The 24,432-nt window shown below is 45.4% G+C and overlaps 2 protein-coding genes across 4 annotated transcripts in view; one reads left to right on the forward strand and one right to left on the reverse strand.

Annotated features, from left to right (window-relative positions):
- Positions 1 to 2,523: 2,523 nt before the first annotated feature.
- Positions 2,524 to 11,777, reverse strand: TMEM178A (transmembrane protein 178A). The gene is given in 6 exon segments (XM_042789791.1): positions 2,524 to 3,419; positions 3,421 to 3,467; positions 4,703 to 4,842; positions 5,659 to 5,772; positions 11,127 to 11,588; positions 11,768 to 11,777. Coding segments are annotated over 6 exon segments (948 nt in total). The 3' UTR covers positions 2,524 to 3,244.
- Positions 11,727 to 24,432, forward strand: part of MAP4K3 (mitogen-activated protein kinase kinase kinase kinase 3) — an 84,852-nt gene continuing 72,146 nt past the window's right edge. For 2 of the 3 annotated variants that reach the window (XM_042789281.1, XM_042789283.1), the window contains exons 1-3: positions 11,728 to 11,994; positions 21,084 to 21,141; positions 24,229 to 24,319. In XM_042789281.1, the coding sequence (XP_042645215.1) occupies positions 11,878 to 11,994; positions 21,084 to 21,141; positions 24,229 to 24,319 (266 nt within the window). In that variant the 5' untranslated portion in view covers positions 11,728 to 11,877. Of the gene's footprint in view, positions 11,995 to 21,083; positions 21,142 to 24,228; positions 24,320 to 24,432 lie in introns of all 3 variants that reach the window. The other variant, XM_042789282.1, reaches the window with a different exon arrangement.

The following is a 24,432-nucleotide window of genomic DNA, read 5'->3' on the forward strand; positions in this document are numbered from 1 at the left end:
CTTGAAAAGAGAGAAGTCTTAGCAGTTCTTATAGTCTGCGCAAGAGCTATTGGTGGGGAGAGGATAGTCTAATTCAAGGCTTCCCTTCGCTGAGCTGACAGTGAAGTATTTTTATAGAGAATGACTGCAGATTGCTTTCAGATGCTATTTTGGACAAGCATTTGTAACTTGGCAAGCTGGAAGGTACTCACACGTTGTGTTCTTCTGCTATGATTAGTACAGAGATACTATTAATAGGGTGTCTGAGGTTTAGGTTGGGGTTTTTTGCTTTCCTTTGTTTTTTCTTCTTGATTCTGACAAGGTGCTTTGGCTGGGTAAGGGAAGAGATATTAATCTTCAGGCTAACTGTATTTCAAGATACTAAAACTTACTGTTGAGAACTGATTGTGGAGCTCCCCACACACACACTTAATACAATGCTGAGGTGTCTTCAATATAGTTGTCACACCTGTGAGAAGGGGCCTCTGGTGGCCCCCAGCCTCCTCTTTGGAGCAGACCTATTGCCAAAGCTAGATCACATCAGCTGGGGCTTTTATATACAAATACGGGAAGATCTCTACTGCTGGGAATCGGTATCTTTCTTGCACTGTGCAAGAAACCTCCAAGGGTGGAGAACCCTGCCTCTCTGGGTACATGTCCCAGGAGACACCACTCTCCTGGGGGAGAAACTTTCCTTATATGTGAGCCTCCCAAGCTGTATTGTGTGTCTGTCCCTTGCTGCATTGGCTGATGCTGCAGGATTTTGGCTCTCTCATGTCTATAACTGCCTTTCAAGCAGTCACAGGATCCTGGTAGATGCTCCCTCTGCCTCCTTTTCACCAGACTACACAAGCCCAGCTCCATCTCCTCACAGGCACTGTGCTCCAGGCTCCTTACTATTTTTGCAGACTTTGCTAGCCCCTCTCCTATTTCCCCACACGCCTCCTGAACTGGAGGACTATTGAGTTCTGGGTGAGGCTTCATCAGCCCTGAACAGAGAGGATAAAAATCACTCTTCTGGCTCTGCTAGCCATGTGGCGCCTAGTGCAGCCCATTTGTCTTACCTGCGATAGGAACATGCTTCTGGCCAACGGTTAGCCCATTGTTTGCTATAACCCCAAGCCCTTCTCAGCATGGTTGCTGCCCAGCTTAAATCTCACAGCCTGGCTGAATGCATGGGGTTGTGTCACCCCATGCACAGAGCTCTGATCATCTCCTCCTTGAACACCACAAGGTTCTACTTCTCAAGTTGACTGAGGTCCCTCTGGGAAGAAGTTCTGACATTCATTATGGTAGCCACCCCCCCCAGTTTAGTGTCACCCATGAATATTTGTGCTCTTCACCCAAGATGGAAACAAGTTAAACATTCTTGGTGTTATATTAGATGTATAAACTATGTGGAGAGAGGATTTCTGCCTTGATCTGTGTATGACAAGGCAACCACATAAACAGGTATGATCTGGCTCCAGCAGGACCTAACTGCTTGCTGAGAGACATTGCTCTGTGCTCAGTGGTGAAACCAAGCACAGAAATGCAGGGAAGGCTGTCCCCAAAGCTGTGTTTAGTACTGATGCTGGTTTCTCCTGCCATTGCTTCTTGGCATATTGATTTCTCCCAGATCAATTAACTGATCTGTTGGGTTTTAGTCTACTTTGTATGATAGTGTTTCTTAGCTTAATTTGACACTGACTTTTTCTGATGTCATTTAATTGATGGTTACTGCATTAAGGCAATACTTGCCTGTTCCACCACACTTGTCTCTCACCTTCTCTTCCTCTCCCACTCTTTTGGTCTTCAACCAACATCTCACATCTCCCTTTTTCTCTTCCAACATCTCACATCTCCCTTTTTCTCTTCCCAGCTCTATGCTCATAATACTCTGAGTTTGACCTTTTCCCCCACCATTCCCCTTTGTGTTCATCCTGTACTTTGTGCACATCCACCCTTACTACAGAACTGGCTTCTCTGATTGCTCTGCTCCATTACCACCGTCTGCTTCATTCCTGACAGAGTCTGTACCCTCTGCAGGGCAGCCTGGGGGACCTTCTAGGGGCCTGGCCAACTCTTTCCCTGTGCCCAGCAGCTGTGAAACACTAGTCTGGCAATGAATGTAGGGATGCCATGCATCAAGGGCAACACTGGCTTTTAGAAGATGGCAGAGGTTCATAGCTTTGGATGAGCTGTGACAGATGCATCAACATAGCACTGAAGTCTCTTAATTGTGGAGACTGGCTCTGTCAGTTTGAGTGCTGTCTAACAGATCAGCATGGGGCTCTCATCTGCCAACTCACATGTCCCTGCAATTAAGCACTGGAAAATACAAAACCACGCCCCTTCTAGCATCTCCCCATCCCTCTGTTGCCATAGGTGGCTTCTTGGCCCAAGCAGGAGAGGTTCTTTGGGCCTCTAACTCCAGCATGATGCACTGCCCCATACGGATGCTTGGTGAAACCACTGTCCAGGCTACAACCCTCCTGATTTATGAACTTTCTCTGCTTTGCAGGATACACCATTTCCAAGTCATGAAATTGCAGTTGATGCAAATGCTTTTGACAGAGACAGATATTTTATTACAGATACTGTAGCTTGGCAAATGCCAAGAGCTCATCCAGGAATGTAACAGGAATAATTTAATCCTTCTCACAGTGCAGCTCAGGTGCTCAGAATGGAAATCTTGGTTATTTACAAATTACACAGGAACTTCATGTACAGAGGATACACAAAGAACACAGGTACGTGCTAATTTAAAAGAGAAAAGCTCTGGTTTGGAATTTTGGGAGCAGAGGGCCACCAAAGCCTTCCTTTAGGGTCAGGTGCAGAAGGCGATGAAGTAAAACACTACAGATGATGCTCTGGGGGAGGGGGTATAATTCTGTCTAGGATTCATTTGGCAGCAGTGACTTTTCCTTGATTTCTTTATGTACAGATCCTTGAAAAAAATAAATAGCCCTAAACTCTTACAGCAACTTTCCTCCCCCTTTTACCTTCCAGTGCAAATATATCCCTCTGCATGTACTTGGCATGCTGAACTGAAGCATGTGATCCTGAGATCTGTCTGAGAGCTGTCTCCTTTCCAAATCTCTCTGTTCAGCAGCATGGGAGAACAGCTTGCTGAAATGGTAAAACAAGATGGTCAGATTCTGAAGAATCAGACTTCTGTGCTTGGAATCCTGACTTCAGTTTTCCTTTCACTTCTGCTTCTTTGAGTAAGTCTCGAAAAATACCATTCAGTCATTGTTGAAGGGTGTTGGTGGCAGGTGGACAGTCATATGGACGTGTCCCTGGTAGACATCAGCTGCGTAATGTTGCCCCTGCTAACAAATGGGTAAGCTGTGCAAAGACATCCAGTTGCTGTTGTAAATCCCAGGCTGCACTAAGCGCAAAATACAGAGCAGCTGTATCCATGTTTTACATCATCAGGAAGATTATAGATGAATATGAAAAGATGATATGCTGGCTGCATAAGTGCAGAGACATAGTGCAAAATACTCCTATAAATGAAATAATCACGTTATTATTTTGAGATGTAGCATAGCATGAATAACAAAATAAATGTTATGCCTTACTAATCAAATAACTTTCACCCAGATTTAATGGTATAAGTTATCTTGGGTAGCACACAGGTGATAATTACCATCATTTATAAAGTTTTTGTGTATTACCCAGTTACACAAGGCTAAGCACTAGCTCTGTGGTTGTGAATTGCATGCAGCAAACTTTCTGGTTTTGATTTTTAAGAATAAGAGTCTTTGTAATTTCAGTCATGCCCGCCCTTCAAACAGAGCAAGGTAGCCAAAACCTCCATCTGTGATTGGATCTGACCCATGGGATGCAATTACATCGTGCAAGCTGGTGTTGTGATGCCAAATCCCCTCTGTGGGAGTAGAGCCTGCTGCATGCCTCAGAGTAACCAGGGGAAATTGTTTTGCATGTGCTGCATGTGATCTGATCTGGACGTTATTGGGCAGGTAATCTACCACTATGGGTGGCCCTCCACATACCTCTACAGAGGAACCACTCAGGCTAAATTGCTCCCCACCTCCATGCTGATACCCTTCTCCCAGCCTAGATTTTCTGTTGTGTCATTTTTCCCTAAGCATCTAAAATAGCCATGCTCAGTGAGCCTTTCAGCAGGCCTGTACTTTCCAAATGTATTAAGAAAATATAGCTGTGCTGTGCATTACAGCTGATCAAGTCAAAATTTTTCATTTGGCAGAAGAGAAGGTGTTGTGCTTAGCCTCATGAGTTTGAACAGTTCAAACCCATGCCGGCTTTCTGTTTGTGGATTTTACCCTTCCTCCCCCTCTAAACAACCTCTAATTTTATGACTAAGACTTTTTTTTTTTTTTTTTAAGCATTCCCCTTTCCTACTTCAGTGTTAAAAGAAATATTTAGTCCACCATCAAGGACTGTAAACTGCATCAAGGAACTCTTCTGTTCTGGAGAAGACAGAGATTGCTTCATACATAGAGAGGAGGAAACAGTTGTTTTAGCCCTGTGCTCCTTTCCTGCTGCTGTATGAAGTCTAGAGCATTTTTCACAGGTTTTTTTTGTTTCTAATTATTGGGTATTCTGCTTGTATGAGTAAGCAACTCACTTCATGCAAGGCACAGCAACTGCAGAGCTGAAGAAAAGGCATGTTTTACTTAGTGGCAATGCACGCTGCCTATCCAAGTGAAACCTGGTGAAGCCTTCATCCATAATTAGCATGCTAGAACAACACGTTACCTGTTGTCAGGAGCAGCAGACCTGCCACGTGCTGATTGAGGCTTTCCTCCCAAAAGAAGCTGACTGCTGCCACGATACACCTGTGGAGAACAGCTGCAGCCATGCCCAAGAATCCAGCCATGATCCCTCTCAAGTCTGTTTCCACCAAACCCAAGAAATGAAGAGTGGGTGTTACAACAGAGAAGCCTCTGACTGCAGGAGGAAGTGGAGGGACACCTAGAAATAGCCCATTCCAGGCACACCCATAGGAGGAGTAGTCCTGGACCCAGGAGTGAGTACTTTTAAGTAGAAAGCGATGCTGTAGCAAGGCTGCTACAGGCTAGTGGGTTTGTAGTTGTGCTATAAACTTCCCACTATCATATGAACCATATAATCATACGGCTTCGGCCATACGACCTTCAGGCTGTGGGTGCAGCATGGTTTTATGCAGAAACACTGTGATACATTTTTTCTTCTCTATTTCCTTCCAGAGTTCAAATTTAAAGTAACTTGGATGGACAGAAATGCTCCAGTTTCTAAATGCCATGGAGTTTCCATGCAGACAGGTTCTGCTATAATTGCTTAGCCTGTGGCTTCTGTCATCAGCTTCTGACACATCTCCTGCTGGACATTTTCCAGTGACATGAGAATGGAGGCTTTCAAGCTGGTGTCTACAGACCCCTGGAGAGGCAAGGGGAGAGGTGATCTGCCTGTGAAGGGTGGCTAAGAGCAGGTTATGTTCAATAAGCTTAGAAACCCTTGCATGTAGTGTTCACACTTTCCTGGACTGACCATAGTGGCCTGCAAGCAAAAATGAGGGTGAAAATTGCTGATGACTGGGCCCTGGTGGGATCCTGCCTCCTCAGCCCCCTCCTCTGCACACTAGTGTCTCATTGCTGTGTTTTTCACATGAAAGGGAGAGTGTGAGCCACAAGCCTCACCAGGGAGGAGTGGGCCGTGCTGAACACTTACAGAGAAGATGCCATTTGTCCTGGTGAATCATCTTCATCAGGTTGAAAGGGACACTGCACAAGCATACCAGCTGGGAAAAGAGGTACTTCATAGCAGTGCATCTTTGAGAGATGCCTACCAGAGAGGAAGATGAGGTGTTCCCATAGCAGGTAACCAAAACCAGAACCAATCTCCCTTCCCTGTGCTGGGAATTACCCCTCCTTCCTTCAGATAGTCCTTGATGCCTGCCCACCTCCTCCCCATCCTTTTACCATCTGCTCAGCTCCTGCCCACCCTTTGTCCTCTGAGTAATCACCTCTGTCCAGCTTCTCCCAGTACCAGCACCTGTGTCCTGGATCCTCTGGAGACCACTGATGGCCAGCAGCACTTGTAAAACATTATCCATTACACAGGAGCCTGACTTCTTTCCTCCCCCTTGCCCCTTCCAAAAGGATACTGCTTCTCTCTGAAAGACACAGATAAGTATTTCTACACAGAGATGTAGAAACATGGGGAAATACTACTGGGCTGCCAAGCAAAGGCAATCAGTGTTTTTCCTCTTACACTATACTCGTGCTTCTCCCAGCAAAGACAAAACCTTCCCAGAAAAGGCCTGCACTGCAGCAGGAGAAACAATGCTCTAACACAAAATCTCAGGCAGAAACCCTGTCTACTGGGAACTGGCTATCACTAACTTGCACTACCAATTGGCATCCCTAAAGTGCCACTGTCTGACAAATGCCATGGAGACATGCCCTACCTTGCCCCCTACCCAGCCATCACTGCCCTGGAGCACCATTTCCCTAAAAAAAATGACAATTTTGCTTTCTGCATTCCTTGCAGAGAAAATGCCAGTATGAGCTGTCACTGGCACCTTGCTCCTTGGCCTGACACCATGGAGGTGGCTGCATTAAAAGGCAGTTTCGGGGCATATAGCCACTTACAGATAAACTACACATGTAGCACAAAGGGTCTTATCCTGTGTGGGTGCCCCTCCTTGAGTCTGGGTGCTGGGTGCATGGGAGGGTACAGTTGGTTTTGCTGAGCTGAATGGGGAGCAACCAGCAAAAGCATCCCAGAACAGACAGGAGTCAATGTGGGATGCAGCAAGGAAGTGGTACCCAGGAGATGCTGGCTGCAGGACAAACAGCTGCTCTGGTGAGGTGTTAAAGAGGAGGACAACATGGAAGAAGCCAAGTCTTTAGACTGTTGACATCACGATGGAAAGATTTATCTTCTGTTTTCTGTGAAGCACAACATAAAAGCCTCATGATTGAGGGGAAAAATGTCCAGGCTGTACTGCTGTTTTTTTACACTGTTAAAGTCATCCTTGGAAGTTTGAGGATTAGTTCTCCACCCTAGACATCAGGAGTGACTGCAACAGGGGTATACCAGTATGGGATGTGTGTACGTGTGCCTCCCACACCTGGAGCCAACTGGACCCTCTAAATTTAAACTTTCCTTCAGTCGCTTTCTTTGAGGCACAGTTTCTGACCACAACCAACCTGCCCTGGGACTGAGACAAACTGCAGCTGTTCCTGACCAAGGTAAGTCTTCCACACTCGCAGATAGCACTTGCCTGCCTCCATGTCTGATCCCACCAAGCTCAAGTAGGTGCTCTGCAGCTACTGTAAGGACACCCTCCCTCTTGCAGCAGTTCCATTCCCATAAGCAAAATGGGCAGGCTTGGCCCCAGGCTACACCTTCCTTCCACAGCACTGGCAGATGCAATGCCTCATCCTTTTCATCTGGTATGGAAAGATGACAGAGGGGTGGGAAGAGGTCTTTAACCATGGCAAATTGCATTGGCATCACCTGGCTGGAACCAGGTGGAGCCTGCTAATGCATGCCAGCCGAGGAGCCAGCACTCCTGCTTCCAGAAGTGTCCAGGTGTCCTAGTTTGGGCTGGAATAGAGTTAATGTTTCTTTTTAGTAACTAGAATAGTGCTGTGGTTTAGGTTCAGCATGGGGTTTGGTATGAGAAGAATGCTGATAGTACACTGCTGTTTTCAGCTACTGCTGAGATTTCAAGGACTCTCTGACTCCCCGTGTCCTGCCCGTGCGCAAGTGCACAAGGAGCAGGGAGGGAGCACGGCCACAGCACCAGACCCACATTGGCCAATGAAATATTCCAGATCATGGAGTGTCATGCTCACTGTATAGAGGAGGGGTGGTCGGGAAGGGGGGGGGGCTCTCTCTTGCTTCTGGGATTGCAATTGCAGGATCTTGGTATTTCGGGATCGCTGGCTGGGAACGGGCTGGGTATTGGTCAGCGGGTGGTGAGCAATTGCATTGCACATTGCCTGTTTATACTTTCTATTACTGTCATTGTTTTTATTTTATTACCATTACTAAACTGTTTCTATCTCAACCTGCGAGTCTCCCTTTACCCCTCCAATTCCCTCTCCCATTCCCAGGTCAGGGGTGAGGGTGGGTGAGCAGCTGTGTGGTGTTTGCCTGCCGACCAGGCTCAAGCCACAACACCAGGATTTAGGGCTGTAGAGCACGGAGTGGTATTTTGGATCTAAGCAGCAGCTGCAGAATGGATGGGTTGTGAACACAGCTGGAAATAACAAGGCATCCAGCCTCAGCAAGCCTCATTTTCTGTGGCTGTGGGGTGCCACTGACTACAACTGGGGCTCGTGATCCCTGGAGGCAGAGCAGTCAAGTGTGACGAGTCCCCCAACATCATCGGAAGAACTCTTAAAATAAAAGCATTGGCTGAACTGCCACAAAAATGTTAAACAGCCAAATGCAGTTTTACTGAATTCATTTGACCTTTCTGAGCTGTGCTGAAGAGATGCCCAGCCTGCTTCTCTGCAGCATATGGCTCAACTGTCCTATTGTAGCCATATCTAAGGAATAGGAGGAAAAAGAGAAAGCAGGTCAGGTCGCCCCAAAGCTTGGATAAGGAAATTATACCAAATACCCATTTGATCTGACCTGTTTCTGAAGGCAGTGGAGGGCACATCTCTCAGCTCCATCTGTCTCGTACCAAGAAGGGACATGGACACTCCCAGAGAAACCCATGGGTGTTTTTACAAAAACAGAAGAAGCGCAGGCAGCTGTCAGGGATAGAAAGCAGGATTTAAGGGGAAAAATAACGCTGCTTGCTTCATTCATAACCATTTCTACCCAAGCAGAATTTGGCCAGAATATAACATGGGAAGAACTATAACCCATTTCCCCTCTTATGAGATAAAAATGAAGACTGCAAGAGCTGGCAGGTGATGAGGTTATCAGTGCTCCCCAGCAGGATGTCCATTATCCTTTCTGGACGGAGCTCAAACTCCCTGGCATTTCCTTCCATAACTCATTCAGAGCTGCTGCTTCTCCTGAGCTTGTCACAGAGCCCAGTCCCCTTGCATCAGCTCTCAAAGCATCTGTGTCAGCCTCATCCAACTAATCGATGCCTACCACCTGTCCTGGCTTTTCTGCAGCAGAAAGCAGCACAGCATGCCCCAAAACCCTCAGTCACATGCCAGGAAGAATCACAGTGGCCTGAATCCAATTCTGGCAAGTTTGAGACTGCTTTACTTGTGAGAGAAAAAGTTGTAAAAATTAAGCCAAGGACGGGGATGCATGGCCCAGGGTGGCTGGTGGGACTGGCAGACACTATGCAACTTCACAGCCATCACTGTTACACATGCCAGAGCTCAGCCCCTTCAGCTCCTTCTCTGCTCCAGTAATCACACATTGAAATGGGGCCACGTCCAGCTCCCTGTCCCCACACACCTTCTCAGTGGAGAAAAGGGTTCCCCATGCCAACATCCTTGGCAAGGTAGGCAGTGGCAGCAAGCAGACAGTGCAGCTTTGTGTCCAAAGTCACGCCTCGTCCCACTCTATTTCTTTCACCCATCAGTCACTGGCAGCAGGAGGTGGTGGGAAAAGCCATTCCCGGTTCACCAGCACAGAGGCCAAGAGGTGCCCTGGGACCTACATGCTACAGAGCCACGCTCCAGGGGTTGCACATCTGCAGAGAAGGGTTCCCACAGCCATCTGGCATTTGCTCCCCACACAGAGAGGATGGGGGGCATGGCTGGGTGTTGTGGTTTGGGCCTGATCGGCAACCAACCCCCGCAGCTAATCACCCTCCCTTCCCCCTCCCCACCTGGGAATGGGGGAGGGATTAGAGGGGTGAAGGGAGACTCGCAGGCTGAGATAAGAACAGTTTAATAATGGCAATAAAATGAGAACAATAACGATGATGGGGGAAAACAAAAAGAGATATATAAACAGGCGATGTACAGCGTAATTGCTCACCACCTGCTAACCAATATCCAGCCCGTTCCCAGCTAGCAACCCCGAGATACCAAGATCCCACAATCGCAATCCCAGAAGCGAGAGAGCTCCTTCCCAACCACCCCTCCTCTATATAGTGAGCATGACGTTCCATGATCTGGAATATTTCACTGGCCAGTTTGGGTCAGGTGCTGTGGCCGTGCTCCCTCCCTGCTCCCTGTGCCCTTGCGCACGGGCAGGACACGGGGAGTCGGAGAGTCCTTGAAGTCTCGGCAGCAGCTGAAAACATCAGTGTGCTATCAGCATTCTTCCCATGCCAAACCCAAAGCTAAATCCAAAACACAGCACTCATCTAGTCCCTGAAAAGGAATATTAACTCTATTTCAGCCCAAACTAAGACACTGGGGATGGAGGCAAGCACCCACATGCCTCCTCCAGGTTGGAAACCTGTGTGCAGGATGGGAGTGGAAGCGGGACCAGCAGTGCTGGTGTGAGAGGAGGGGGATGTACACTTTATCCCATGGGGGCATGCACGACACTCCATAAAAATCAAAAAATAAGGTGAAGTGGTCCTGTAGAAGAGTGGAAGATGTTGCCCCACCAGGGTGTATTGGATAGGTGTGCACAGATGCTGCTCCACTGGTGTAGTGGACTGGCAGGTGCACAGCATCGTGCAGATGTGGGAACATCCGTAACGCATGGCTCCCTGCCTCACTGGGGAAGGACAAATACCGCACAGGAGCCAGCAAAGGCCCCAGGAGCTCCCTCGGGAGCTGACACCAGAGGCTGCAGGCAAACGGGCAATGCTGGGGTCCCAGTAGGTTCCCAGTTTTGTGCCCTGGGGCAGAGAGCCCTGGGTTCTCACACACCAAGGTGTGGGGAAGTACCCTGTCCCAAGCTAGAGACTAGAGGCTGAGCACCGGGGGACACGGAAGGTGGTCTCCAGTGCACAGGGACAGCATGGGGGGGTCCTTGGGCTCCAGCTGCTGCAGGGGCCCCCAGCTGCATGCACAGAGGGGCTGGCGCTGGGGGGGATCCCCAGCTGCAGGGACAGGGGATGGTGAATTTGCGGGTCCTCAGCTGCACACTTGGGCTCCGGGGGTGGATTACGGTTCTTGTTCCACAAGGGGCTGGCTCTTAAGTGTGCTGTCTTTTTTGGTAGGGGCACGGGGCTGTTTTTTTAGGTCCCCGGCTGCACGCACAGGGGCTGAACTAGGGGGAATATCCGAGCCGGCAGGGCCTCTCACCCCTGCAGATGAGGCTGTCGAGGCGGGAGTCGATGCCCACGTAGCTGCAAGTCCGCCACAGCCCTGCGTGCCCGGCGAGGAGCGGCCGGGCGCGGCCCGGGGGGCGGCGGCGGGAAGCGGCGAGGGCGGCCTCGCAAGCGCTGCCGGTGCCGCCAGCGTCGGTGCGGTAGCAGGGGCGGGTGCGGCAGCAGGGGCGGGTGCGGTAACAGGGGCGGGTGCGGTAGCAGGGGCGGGTGCGGTAGCAGGGGCGGGTGCGGCAGCAGGGGTGGGTGCGGTAACAGGGGCGGGTGCGGTAGCAGGGGCGGGTGCGGCAGCAGGGGTGGGTGCGGTAACAGGGGCGGGTGCGGTAGCAGGGGTCGGTGCGGTAGCAGGGGTCGGTGCGGTAGCAGGGGTCGGTGCGGTAGCAGGGGCGGGTGCGGTAACAGGGGTGGGTGCGGTAGCAGGGGCGGGTGCTGAGCGCCACTGCCAGCACCCCCAACGCACAGAAGCGTAGCGAGGGGTCGGGAGAACCGTACAGGACCGGGCACGAGGCGGAGCGCCGCGCGCCTGCGCAGGAGAAACCTCCGCGCTTCACGCCGGCCCGAGTAAGCGCAAGGGCGGGGGGGGTGGTGGCGCTCTGTGCGCCTGCGCAGTGTGGAGACGTGGCGCCATGTTGTGGGAGCGGGCCGGGGGGAAGTTGTGAGTGTTCCGGTGTCGGGTTCCCTCCCCCGGCTCGGGGGGCTGCGGCTGAGTGGCGCCTTCCCCCGGCACCATGAGCGGCGGCGGAGGCGGCGGCGGGCGGGTGTGCGACCTGTCCCGGCGCAACCCCCAGGAGGACTTCGAGCTTATCCAGCGCATCGGCAGCGGCACCTACGGTGACGTCTACAAGGTAGACGTAGCACCGCGGTCTGGCGGGGGAAGGGGGGGAGTGTGTCGCCCCCCCTCCCCTTCCCCCTTCTCCCTTCCTCCCCCCCCCCCCCCTCCTCCCACGATGGTGGGTTCCGTTGCCAAGCAAGTGGGTCGGCCCTCCGAAATCTGAAGGGGGCTTCCGTTGCCAAGGGAACACCCTCGTCCCCGGCCCTGAGGGGGCTCTCCGCCATTGCGGGCAGCAAGGTCGTTCTCCGTCCCCCCACTTCTAGCGGGGTCTGCCCCGTCGCGGCGACCCCCCGCCCTGACCGTCTCCGGTTCTACTCCGGAGGGTCCCTGCCCCTCTCGCCTCCCCCTGCCGCCGCTTTGGCCGGCCCCGGGCCTCGGCGTTCGGCGGCGGCCGGGCCCCACTGCCGGCCTGGGGCTGGCGGTGCGGGACGGCGGCGTTTTCCCGGCTTCCTGCGGCCGCGGAGCCGCCCTGGGAGCCGGTTCTTCCCGCTGCTGGGCGTCTCTTTCACGGGCGGGCTCCGAGGGTCGGCTCCCCTCCAGGCCGAGCCGGGGGCTGCGGTGGTGCGGGGAGCGCACGCTGGCTCGCTCGTCTCTAGGCTAAGTTGATACCTTAAATTGTGTGCCTGAAAGCGAGCAGGGCTGTTCGTCCCGGCTACTGCTCCTGTTGCTGTCTTGCGTGGCAGTACCAGTGTTTCGTGCTTCTGTCTCTGTCAGACGTGAGGCTGACCAGTCAGAGGGCAAACTGGGAAGTCAGGAAAGGTGTCGTTAGGATGAGAGTCCTTCGTGATCCTTTCTGAAATTCAGAAGCATAGGAGAAGCAAAGCTAAAGCAACAGCAGCTGAACATAAGCTTGGCTCTGGGCTCTATAGCGTACTTCGACGTTTTTCTCTGCTCTGCAGCTGATGTTGTTATTTGTGTATCCGGTTGAACTCTTGCCTGGTGGGATGCAGCAGTCTGTCCCACAGGTAGGATGACTGGTTGTCACGTGCTCCTGTTTGGTGCTGGAGCACCGAGGAGATTTGAAGTGCAGCCTTTTGCACTTCAGAGGGGAGAATCATGTGCAGCCGGTTGGACGCATCACTTTAACCATCTGCTTTCCAAGTGTCTTCTGGTCCATTTTTGCCATCACAGGGTGAGTGGGTGTGTTTAAGTAAAACTTGTATTGGTGGGCAGGACTGCAGGGGAACATTTAGAGCTATTCCACAATCTGAGGTGCGCAAAACTGGCACTGTTACTGCTTCTGACTAAGTGAATATGCCTAGAATTAAATCTTGTTTGTTTTGGGGCAATTTTGGTTTAATCTCAGCTTGCTTAAATGTTATGAAAGTTTCAGGACAGAAATCCTCTTGTTACTGTGCTCTTAGTATGCAAACTCCCTACTTTATTCATTGTTGAATTGAAAGGGGGTTTTGTATTGTTTTCCCCACCTTGCCAGCTTTCTTTGAGTATTTGTGTACTATGCCAATATTTTAATTACCCAAGTTTACTTGCCTTATGCTCTGTTTGTCTGTATTTCTGCAAACTCTTATTTTGATGTGCTCAGCTCTATTTCTGATGCAGTTTAACTGGCCTGTGGGCTTTGATGTCTTATTAATCAGATTTCAGTGTTCTGTACCTGATTTTGATGTATGTGAATTAGCTAAGTTATCCATGTTTATGGCTTAATTTTAAGGACATTACCTCCAACCATAGAGTGAATATTTACATTTGCAATTCCTCTATGCATCTGAAACCTGTTGAGTTTCATTGGATTTGTCAAGGTTTTCTTGATGATTATCATACTTACATTGCAGTAGCCTTCAGTTTGGTGCTCTGTGAGTGGCCAGTGTTTGGCACTGCTTGTGACTTTTCTTGAGTGAGACCTTCTTTGAGTGAGTTTATATTTACAATCTGTTTGTGACAGCTGAGATAGAAAGTGATCTATCAGGACCAGGATACACTAGGCTGGTATTACAGGTTTGGGGTTTTTTGTTGTTTAGTTTTGTTTTGGGATTTTTTTTTTTTTAGATGAGAGAGAGGTAAGTGCTTTCTGATTATATTGTGGACAGTGAAGGGAAAATTTCTCCTAGATGGATTATTGCCTGTTTCATTTTGAGGCAAGGTCTTGCCCAAGGCACCTTCAAAGTGGAGTTTAAAAGTAGCCCAAAAATAATAACAAAAGCTGGTTACTTTTAATGTGACAAAGAGGAAGTAATGTAGTCCTAAGTGGTATCCGCACGTGAGCTTACTAGGGCTTTATCTTAAATTTGTGAGGGGTTTCATAAAGCCTCTTTCATTTGTTTCATCCTGTTGTCTGAAAGTGAACTTCATGCTTGATGAAATAATTGTGTGAAGTTGAGAATAGCCATGTGATGATGATGCTCACCAGTGGTGGGGTTTCAGCAGAGTGGATCCAAGCACTCGGTGTACTCAGGCAGCTTCAAACTGTTATTTGTAAATTGTGGGCTTCCCCCCTTAGCAGGGAGATCCATGTAGGGAGGTGTCTCTGCTGTTAGTGGGTAGGGATTATTGCCTTAATAAGATGACAATCTTGTTATGTTGACATTCTTGCTAAATGCTGACCTTTCTGTAACCTGCTTTCCTGGCAAAGTGTTGAGGAGTTGCAAGCAGAGCAAACTGGCATCTACTTCCTTGCTCTGTTTTAGTTGAACTGAGCTACAATGGGGCATGGGTTAAACATTTGATTTGTTTTATTTGTTTGGGGTTTTTTTGTTTGTTTGTTCGGTTTTTTGTTTGTTTTTTTTTTTTTTTGTTTTTTTTTTTTTTTTTGTTTTGTTTTGTTTTTTTTTTTTAAAGGCAGAGTCTCTACTGTGGAAATTTTTGAATTTGAAGTAAGAGCCTGTGGTGCAGACTCAAAGGGAGTGAAGATATGGGTCAGATTGATATGATCCTGATGCTGTGAGCCCTGCTGTTTAGCTGGTAGCTGGAAACATACTAGTGCACCCCATGGATTTTTGGCTTGAACCAATAGTTTATAATTACCTACCCTCCCACCCAAGTTCAACTTTCAAAGAGGCCTTGGAGAAGATGATAATGAATGCATCACAAGAAAGATAATGGGTAACTTGTTCATGTCATTAGCTCTCTGTCAAATATACCCAGTCAACAATAATGCATCTCTTCTAACTAGTGCCACTGCAAGTTTGTTGTAGGAGATGAAGTGTTATCCGAGTTGCATAGTTCTTAATATATCCCAGGGACATAATCACTGGTTTTCAGTGAGGGTCTGAAAAAGAGATGATGTTTGGGTTTTTAAAATTATTTTTTTTTTAGTGATCTATGTTGCCACAATAGATAGCTAAAACGTTAATATTACAAAGTTCATATTAGAAGTTTAAGAAAAACACAGGACTTAAAATCGTTTCCCTTTTCCAGAGCTGACTCCGCTCGACTGCTAAAGTTAATGGTGAAATATAGTTACTACTTTGTTGGATGGTGGACATATCTGTAACAAAACACAGACAGACAATCTGCTAATAATGTTTTTTTGGAGTTGAGTATTGCGGGTTGCATGTCATGTTTGCATTTGTGTGGGTTTTGTTTTCTATGTCTTGGTAAACTTGTCAGGTAATTTAGCTTAATCTAGTTGAGAAACTGATAGGAAAATTGCTTTTCTGATGGCAATTACATATCAGGAAAGTTCTTGAATTTCACATTCTGCTTTTGTCAAATATTTTCATCCAAAATGTCACCCTACAGAAAGGGTGACAATTAGTTACACTGCTGTACGAGTAATTTCTGTCTTTTGTGTTTCTGTATTTCACTGTTGCAAAGAATTTAATTGGGTTGGGTGGTCAGCAGAGTGTTAAAAGAAGAGTTTTGGGGGTTTGATTATGAAAAAGAGACACTGTTCTGTCCTGCTCACTTTCAGGAAATATTCCTAGAGTTAAACAAGGTGGTTGCTTAATTTTGTTTGCTCTGTGTTTACTCCATCTCTCTTTTAGAAAGACTTTACTTTCTCTTGATACGAAATTGCCATTGTAATTGTCCCTATTCCCAGGCCCTCTGTAATTTATGCCATTCTTTGGGGGGTTTGGAGTTAGAAGTGCTGCATGTAGTATTCCCACGGAGACCATATTAATAGGAATGCTGTAAATAGTTTCTGTGACTGTGGTTTCCTTAACCAAGAATCCATGCCTTATGTAGGAATTTTTGTTTGCCTTTGTTTCAGATCATTTTGTTTAGCACCACCTTTATCAAAGCATTGCTTTCTAAAATTGTAGCTGTCATGGTTTGGTAACATGCCTCCTACCAGACTGTGGAACCTAATTACTTTGAGCATAATTCTGAGTAGTTCGGTTCCTGTTAATTACAGCTGTGACTTTGTAGGATGGGCTGAACTGATGTTAAAGGTCACTTGTGCCTGAGAGGGGCAATTCCCTACCCTGCTCCTGGCTGTCTTGCCCTCCTTACCTTGCGTTAGCTCTGGCCCCCTGGACCAGTGCAGTTAGCTAACCTGGCAGAAAAGTAACCCAAAAAAGGGAAGCAAGTGGGTTTCTGCTGGCTTGAAGGATTGAATTGTCTTCTGGAGGAGTCATATAAGTTTGAGGGAGGCTGAAGGGGGGAGGACTAGGTTTTGGAAGCAAGGAGGTTGGGAAGCTGTTTGGGTGTGTTTCCTGAAGAGCAGAGCTAATTGGGGTCAGGTGGCCTGTCTGTGCCCTGGGACCAGTTATCTTGTGAAGTAGCAACTTGTTTAGAGATCACTTGTCTACATTTTCTTCAACAATTCCCATAGGAAGTAATCAAAACTAGAAGTATGTTGCTGTTACTGACTTAGACTTTGCTTTTCGGCCTAGTTTTTGTTGCAGCATTATATATTTTATATTACCAGTTTCCATTTGAAGGACAAATATAAACTTGGCAAGAGATTTACCTCCTTGGACCTTGGATTTTATGTCTATACAGGTTCAGCTGCACAGATCTTTCCTTCTTATGAATCTGCTGTTGTGGCATCTATTAAGAGGCAGTGCTAAATACTACCCTTCCTCCTCCTTTTCTTCTTCCACCTCCTTTTCTTTTCATACACATACCATACACATCTCTTGCTTGGCTGACATTTCCCAAATAGAACTCATCTGAGTGCAGCCCTACCATTGCTCTTTCTTTCTCTATTTCATAGTAATAATGTCTTTCCAATTGTGAGGCATTTTGGTTAATGAATTTTTGTATAATGCAGTAACAACAAAACCTAGATTTTTCTAGGTTTTACTTCTAGTCAGTGGCAGTTTTTTATACAACATTTTGATCTGATATCCTACTACTGTCACAGAAATGCTAGTAATTATTTCCTGTTTAGTTAGGTAGTGCTTCTCCAGTTTAACTTTGTGGTTGGTGGATTTTTTTAAAACTCCTCCCTGCATATGGCAGTCTAGATCTCTGGAAGAGTATGTTTTTTTTTTTTAGCTACTGGTAGAATTGAGGATCTCTATATGGTTTTCCAGAACAGACATTGTACACATTTAGTAAAGTGACTGCATGTAGGTGCAGGCATTGTAGGCTTCTGGAAGACCTGTGTAATGTGTTCCTACTGACATAATGAAATCTGCATGTGAAGGAATTAGTTGAAGGCTCCTGATCCTGGAAACGGGGATGGGAGGAAAAACTGTTGGCTATTGCTATTAACGTCATCGTCAGAAAGGCTGGGAGTTAGAGTGCTTAAGGTGCAAGAGGAAACAAAAAATGAACATATGTTTTCTTACATGAGCCCCTTTGAAATTTTTGGTTGCATTTGCTAACTCAAAGATAGTTGTTTGAAATTACTTTTTCAGCCAGCTGTTCCTTATTGATGCTCCAATCTAAAAACTCATAAGTAATTGGTAACTTTAGTGTGATTAGGCTAAATGAAATCATAAGGCAGTGTCCTCAACATACTGAGCTATTGTATGGTACATATACAAGCACGCTCGAGTCGGAGCCAGCTCCAACACATATTGGTAAACATAAGGTACTTCAGTCTTTCCCAGTCTCTCACTCATGAGTTTAGGCAAGGAATTGTTTTGTAACTGATGATTTTAAAGGTATTTCATGAGATCTCATAAAACCTGTCAGGAGTGCCTAAATCTTCATCCTTTGTAGGGAACCCTTGTGTCAGTAGGATCAGAACAATCCCTTTTTTTATATACTCAGATTAACAAAGGCAATTCATATTATTACTTGTGACAACACCTTCAATGATAACAATCTAAATGCAAAGTGGTAACTCATTCAGATTGTCAACTTCAATTCATGTTTTCTTAAGTAACAATTTATGCCCTTAAGGAGTTGGTAACCTGCTGTTACTTAAGGCATTGGTGACCTGCATTAAATCAGATTCTGTTCTTCCTTTCTGGCTTTCATGAGCCCTGGCACATACTTGTCCAGAGAATGGCCAGCTGGCCAAGGAGTCCCACTACTGCTGGTGTTGAAGAAAGAAAGAAATACTTAAGACACATTTGGTTTTTCCTGCTCATGATTTTGAAGACCTGAGAACATGACACTGAAGAAGAAATCCCTTTGCAGTGGGAGGGGACTGAATCAGCCATGAGGTGTGGAGAGCGCAGGTTTGACAAGGCTGCCTGCTGCTCAGACTCTATTCCTTTGACTGGGATTTTGTATATCCAGCTCCAAATGTATCTATAGATTTGTCTGTCTACTATTGATAGTTTTTTGGGATTACCATTACAGAAGATTTTGTGATGAGTATCCTCATGCATTTCAATCAAGTTTGTTCCGAAGTTGTCACTAGCTCCTTCCTACCTTCTATCTTCTTTAGTTGCCATAGCACCTATGGAGCCATAGTCAGAGAAAGAAATATAACAGCTGGACACAGTATTGTTAAAAATAAATAATAAAATGACAAAAAAATTATCAGACATTTTTTCTCTGGCTGGCAGTGTCCTTTAAGCCTATGAAATTTTTCCATCTTGGTTTGCACATCCCAGCTGCATGCAGGATGCATATCTTCAGGATCTCCTCACTTGTATCCGCTACAGTTGTCTTACTGATTACCTTACTAGTAAAAGTCGCCCCAAAACAGGTCCTTAAATAAGAATCCCTGATGATCTCATGTCTTTATTAAAGCTTCAGTAATTTTTCTTGTTAATGTCAGAGGTTAAAAAATGCCAACCTTTGATTCATGGGCATCTTGCTTCTGTGTTTGTTTCTCACCATGAAAAGCATGTATTGGGAAGAGAAATAAGGAATAAAAATATTAGCTCATGCTTCCATGGTGCCACTTTTTCATGTGTTGCCGTCATTCTATGGTACAGATAAAAGGAGCTCCTATTTTTGCTGTTAATGTTTTTAGCATCTTTTTTTCCACCATACAGTGATGAGTGGAGACACTGCTGCCATTGGTGGGGTGGGCAAAGAATGACTTACAGGGAAGGCTGACAGAGAAAATTTATTTTTTAACTGTTTTTTTTTTCCACAATCTATCAAGTTTGGACTACTCCTTGACTTTGATAGGATTTCTGCTCGTCTCTCAAGATCTACCTGTAACCATCAGCCAGCAAATATCAGTACTCCCAGCATTGTAGAAGAGCATTACTACAGCAAGGAATAGTGAGAGGTTTGAGATTGGCTGTGCTAATTATGACCTGGGTAGATCTCTAAACACAGGAATGCACACTGCATTCATTTCCAGACTGTATTGCTGGCTGTTTTTCATAGTGTTAGGGTGGTTTTTTTTTTTCCTCCACTTGCGGTTCCACAAGCTTCTATATTAAGAATCAATACTGTCGGTATTTGGTGAGTCTCATGGCCAGTCAGTAAAAGCCTTTGGGGTCCAAAAGTGACTTAAATTAGACTAATAGCCACTGTAAAGGTGGGCAGCTGTCTGCATCATTAAATTCTGTAATTCTGGCCTTTTTTGATTTGAAAGTGGATGGGGGGGAAAATGTAAGAGCAGGGCTGGTCTCCCCTTCTGTGCCCTGTGTAGGGGGTAGAACAGGTACAGCATTCAGTGCAGTGGTGGTCTAGCACAGTGCAGCTCTGGATACCAAGACCCCTGAGGAGAGGCTGTAGCTGAGCATCCTTAGGAGCTGCTGCTTCAGTGCTGGGGAGCAGCTTTGCTGCCCTCTCCCCGTAGCAGGGTGTGGGGGCATGGAAGTATCCTGAAAGCACTGGGCAAATGGCTTCTTGGTTTTCAGTTAGTAGTCAAATGTAACAGTTTTAGAAGAGAAAGCATTGTCATAATCATTTATGTTGCTTCTTAATGACTTATTTTATAAAATGTAACTTCCTTAGTTGTTCAGTAGAATGTAGGCTTTAGCATGACGAACCCTGTGCAAAATGCAGCTAAGTTGCTGGGTAATTGCTGCTGAAGTTAGCCACAGAGCTGCTGTGGGAATGCTTTCAAACTCTTTTGCTTGCTGGCTTTATTTTTTCACACTCTTGCAACAAGGGGAGGGTGCTGTAACTGGTGCAGAGTAAGGATCAAGTCACATACACTTCAGGGTACAGCCCTTGGTACTTCCTGGGCCCTGCTTGTCTGCCGTGAGATCCATGGATGTTATAACTGCTTTGAAGTCGGTATTTCAGTGGTTTATTTATGGATTTTAATATGGAAGTACGGCATGGTCAAGGACTTGCATAATTTAGGACTGTTGTGTGGCAGTGTAATTTCCTGAGCATACTTAAGGCTTTGGGTCTTGGTACAAATTAACTGCCTAGTGGTTTGGGTTTTTTTTTAGGTAGATTGCTTTGTTGTTAGAAAATAAGTCCAGGATGAGAAATTTTGATGTGTACCTGAGATGAGGATGCTAGCTACAGAATTCTTATTATTTGGTTCACTGTTATTAAACACAGTCATGGATTATTTTAATTAAGTGTTTTGGATATAATGGAATTCAATAATGATGCTTACCTAAAGAAAATATATGCTGTAAATCCAATAAAAAAATAAATGCATTTATTTGGGGAAAAAAATTAACCTTGCATGAAAGGTAACTCTACAAGATGTTCTTATTGTCTCCTCCTGAGGTGCTTTCACTGTTTTAGACCTTTGTGTATCTCAGTTGCTCTTTGACTCTATGTTGTCAAAGATTGTTGAGTTGAGAATGCGGAGCTGATTGCTGTGTTCTACTCTCTACGTTTTATTCATTTATTTATTTATTTTTGTAGGCTCGAAATGTCAACACTGGTGAGCTAGCAGCGATTAAAGTAATAAAACTAGAACCAGGTAAGTGTTTCTTGACTGAAATAGGCCACAGAAACTAAGTATTTTCATGCTTAAGATAGAATTGTACAAAATCAATTGAGTCCTCTTATTGAAAGAAGGAATAATTGTTGCCTTTTCATGTAGGATAAAATACACTTCTAAAAAATAACAAGCATGACGAGTGAGGTGCAAGAGGAAAAACATAACTGGAGAACAGTTAAAGGAAAGCTGACTAAACTTTCAGTGGGAGTTTGTTTTTTTGGTCTTAAGTACTATGTTTTCAACCCATGTGATACAAAAACCTGTGTAGAACAAAAGAAATGAGGAAGATGGCAAGGCAGAGAACTCACCTGGAGAGAATTGAACGAGAGAGAAAAAGAAGGGTGAAATAATACCCGAGTATTAGTACCCGGGCATTGAGTACATTTCCTGAAATTCTCTTTGAGACTCTGATTAGTACTTCATGGTATGCTAGATTTATGCTTGAGCTGTGCTTATGTTGTGATTTCACAAAGTACATACACCCTACAGATCAGTTATCAGCCTGCAAGTGCTGCTGTATTAATATGGCTAGACATTGAACAAGAGTACAGTAATCTGGGAATTAAAATGTCCAGACTTTTTGTTTAACTTCTAACTGTTGGTGTTCCATTTCAAGATCTAATGTTGGGGACAAAGGGGAGAGGGGGTAATACTTTAACTACTACCTGGTTTGATCCTTAAGGCCTATGAAGGCAAGAAGGGAAAGAAGTTACTAGTTTCTTCAGTTTTTTCTTTTGCAGTTCTGGAAGTGATTAGAAATGTTGTGTTTATATAATGCATGCACATTTAAAAATTTAAGGCAGGATAATAGGTTACTGTGTCGTTCCAAAAGTGTATGTTCCTCATGCTTCTTTTGTTCACACTGAAAGTTGTGTTCTCAGGTTATTTTGTATAGTTCTGCTGCTTTGGCTTGGCTGTGAATGATGTGGATTACCAGTGCAGCTAAGTCAAGCAGCTGTGTGGTGTCTCTTTATGGAACTGAAAAGATAAAATAGGGAAGGAGACTTGTGTAGTGGGGAAAGAACCATAGGACTCAGCAGACTCAGATGATGTCAACCCTTAAAATAGTGCAACTTTTTACTTAGTTGACTACCACTCTCAAAAGTATGAAGTGACTTGGTTGAAAAGAGTGTTCTATGGATTGTGCTGAGTAGGACTTGAGAATTGTGTTGTGTACATTATCTGAGCTGTAGACAGAGCCTGGGGATGCACTGCTGCTGAGATAACTTGCCCTCATGCTGTGCTCATGGGGGTAACAACTGACATCTTGCAGCTGAACCAGATACTTTTGGCAGCCTTTAGGTACCTGAGTGGTGCACAGAGAATGCGCTTTAGCTACTGTCTTTTTGCTCAGCGAGCTCAGTTTCTCTCTGTAGTTTGTTTCTTCCAGTTGCAGTAGAAGCTTGATTCACTTGACTTCAGATGGGCAGCATCCGCATTCCAGAAGTGTGGCACTGGCTTTCTTTGCAAGTTTTGCAGATTGGAGGAGAGTGTGAAGATGGAAGGTTAATAATGTTTAGGCACTTACTCTAAAGCTTATGCTACTTTAATATTTTGGATGCAATGACAACACTGGTCAAATACTGGAGGAATCATGTCATTTCATGAAGATACCTGTCCATATGTGAAAATAATTACTTGTTTGATCTTCAGTGTTTACACATCTAAAGGTTTAGCCAGGATATAGCAGCAATATACCATGGAGAATAGATAGTCTGTTCTGATGTTAACTTGCAGCTTGTGGTTTGAAACTTGCTATCAGTTAAATAAAATACACGTGAATATCAGATTTCTGCTTAAAAGAACCAAATGGATAGGTCACCAGAATGTTAAGGAGTTGGGAGAAACTTAAAACATATTTTCTTAGGTAATAGCTTGGCCAGTTCTATTGGAATTTGTTGTGTTACATTTGAAATTTATTAACAGCCATATTTGAGCAGTGAAATTGGGTTGTGATAATTGATAAATATGGACTTAGTGTCTATATTCAGCTTTTTAGACAATGGTTTTGGCTTCTGGTTTAGAAAACTCTTGCATTATGATGAAATGTGCTACAGCAGTACACTGAAGGGAGAATTTTGACATACTTAGAATTTTTCTGTTTTTAACTCATTCATAAAGTTCAATGGCTGTTTTAGGCCTTCAGGCTTGTTTCACCTGTCACGTACTTGAGGTTGGTAAGAATTAGTTGCTTTTTGTGAACTGTTATGTCTAGTAAGTAAACAAACTTCTGAAGAACTTTAGAAATAACATACCAGACTAGCTATAATTTGCCTTTAGGATTTAGGAAATTTCAGAGAAGCTCCAGTGTAGGACTCTGAACTGCAAAAGAGCCAGAGCTCTGATGATGATGTATTTCTTAAAAAATAATTTAAAAGGCTGACAAATATATGTTACCATAATTCTTCCCTTCCCTTATTAACTCACCTACAGAATCCCTCACAGCACCCCCAAAGCAAAGATATGTCTGTTGGTTTTCAATTTCATACATAATTTTCTCTGTGTACACATCTGGTAAGAACCTTTTATAGGAAGACAGGGACAACTGAGGTACCAAATAGTAAGACTCAGATAAATGCCACATCTATGTCAGTGTTATGCACGGTCCATAAATTTATGTGGTTACTGAGTTTACTGGAAAGTTGCATCAACAGCATACTGTTGAATAGTTTTTGCTCAGGAAGATTATCTAATGGGTGAGTGTTGGACATGTGGCCAAAAGTAGCAAAGTTTTGTCATGTTTTTGAGAACCTGGGCAGGGCTTATGCAGATGGATGCAGTGGAGTCTCGGGGAAAATAAAGACTAGAAAGAGATATGGCCGGTATCATGAGGTATCAGATAGCAGATGTGAGGTCCATCTGGCCAGGAATGAAACTTCATAAGAATATAGTTACTTATTGCTAAGCTCTTGCTAATAAATACTGATTTACAGCTGCTTTATATGTCTGTGAAACTGGCACATAATTAGTATTAATTACTCAAAATGTTTATAAACGTACTGCAAATCTAGTTGAGATGTGAGTGTGAACCAGGCCAATGAAAATATTAATTCTTCTGCTTTTCAGGAGAAGATTTTGCTGTTGTGCAGCAGGAAATCATTATGATGAAAGACTGTAAACATCCAAACATTGTTGCTTATTTTGGCAGCTATCTCAGGTACAGTTTGTTTCTTTTGCTCACTTAAAAATGCCTCTCTTTCTCTTTGTAAAGGACAGGTCTGTAAGGTGACTTAGGCAAAACATAATTTACCAAATAAGTATTATCTGCTT

The sequence above is a fragment of the Tyto alba genome, unplaced genomic scaffold (genome assembly GCF_018691265.1).
Source record: "Tyto alba isolate M040663 unplaced genomic scaffold, T.alba_DEE_v4.0 Super-Scaffold_16, whole genome shotgun sequence".
NCBI lineage: Eukaryota > Metazoa > Chordata > Aves > Strigiformes > Tytonidae > Tyto > Tyto alba.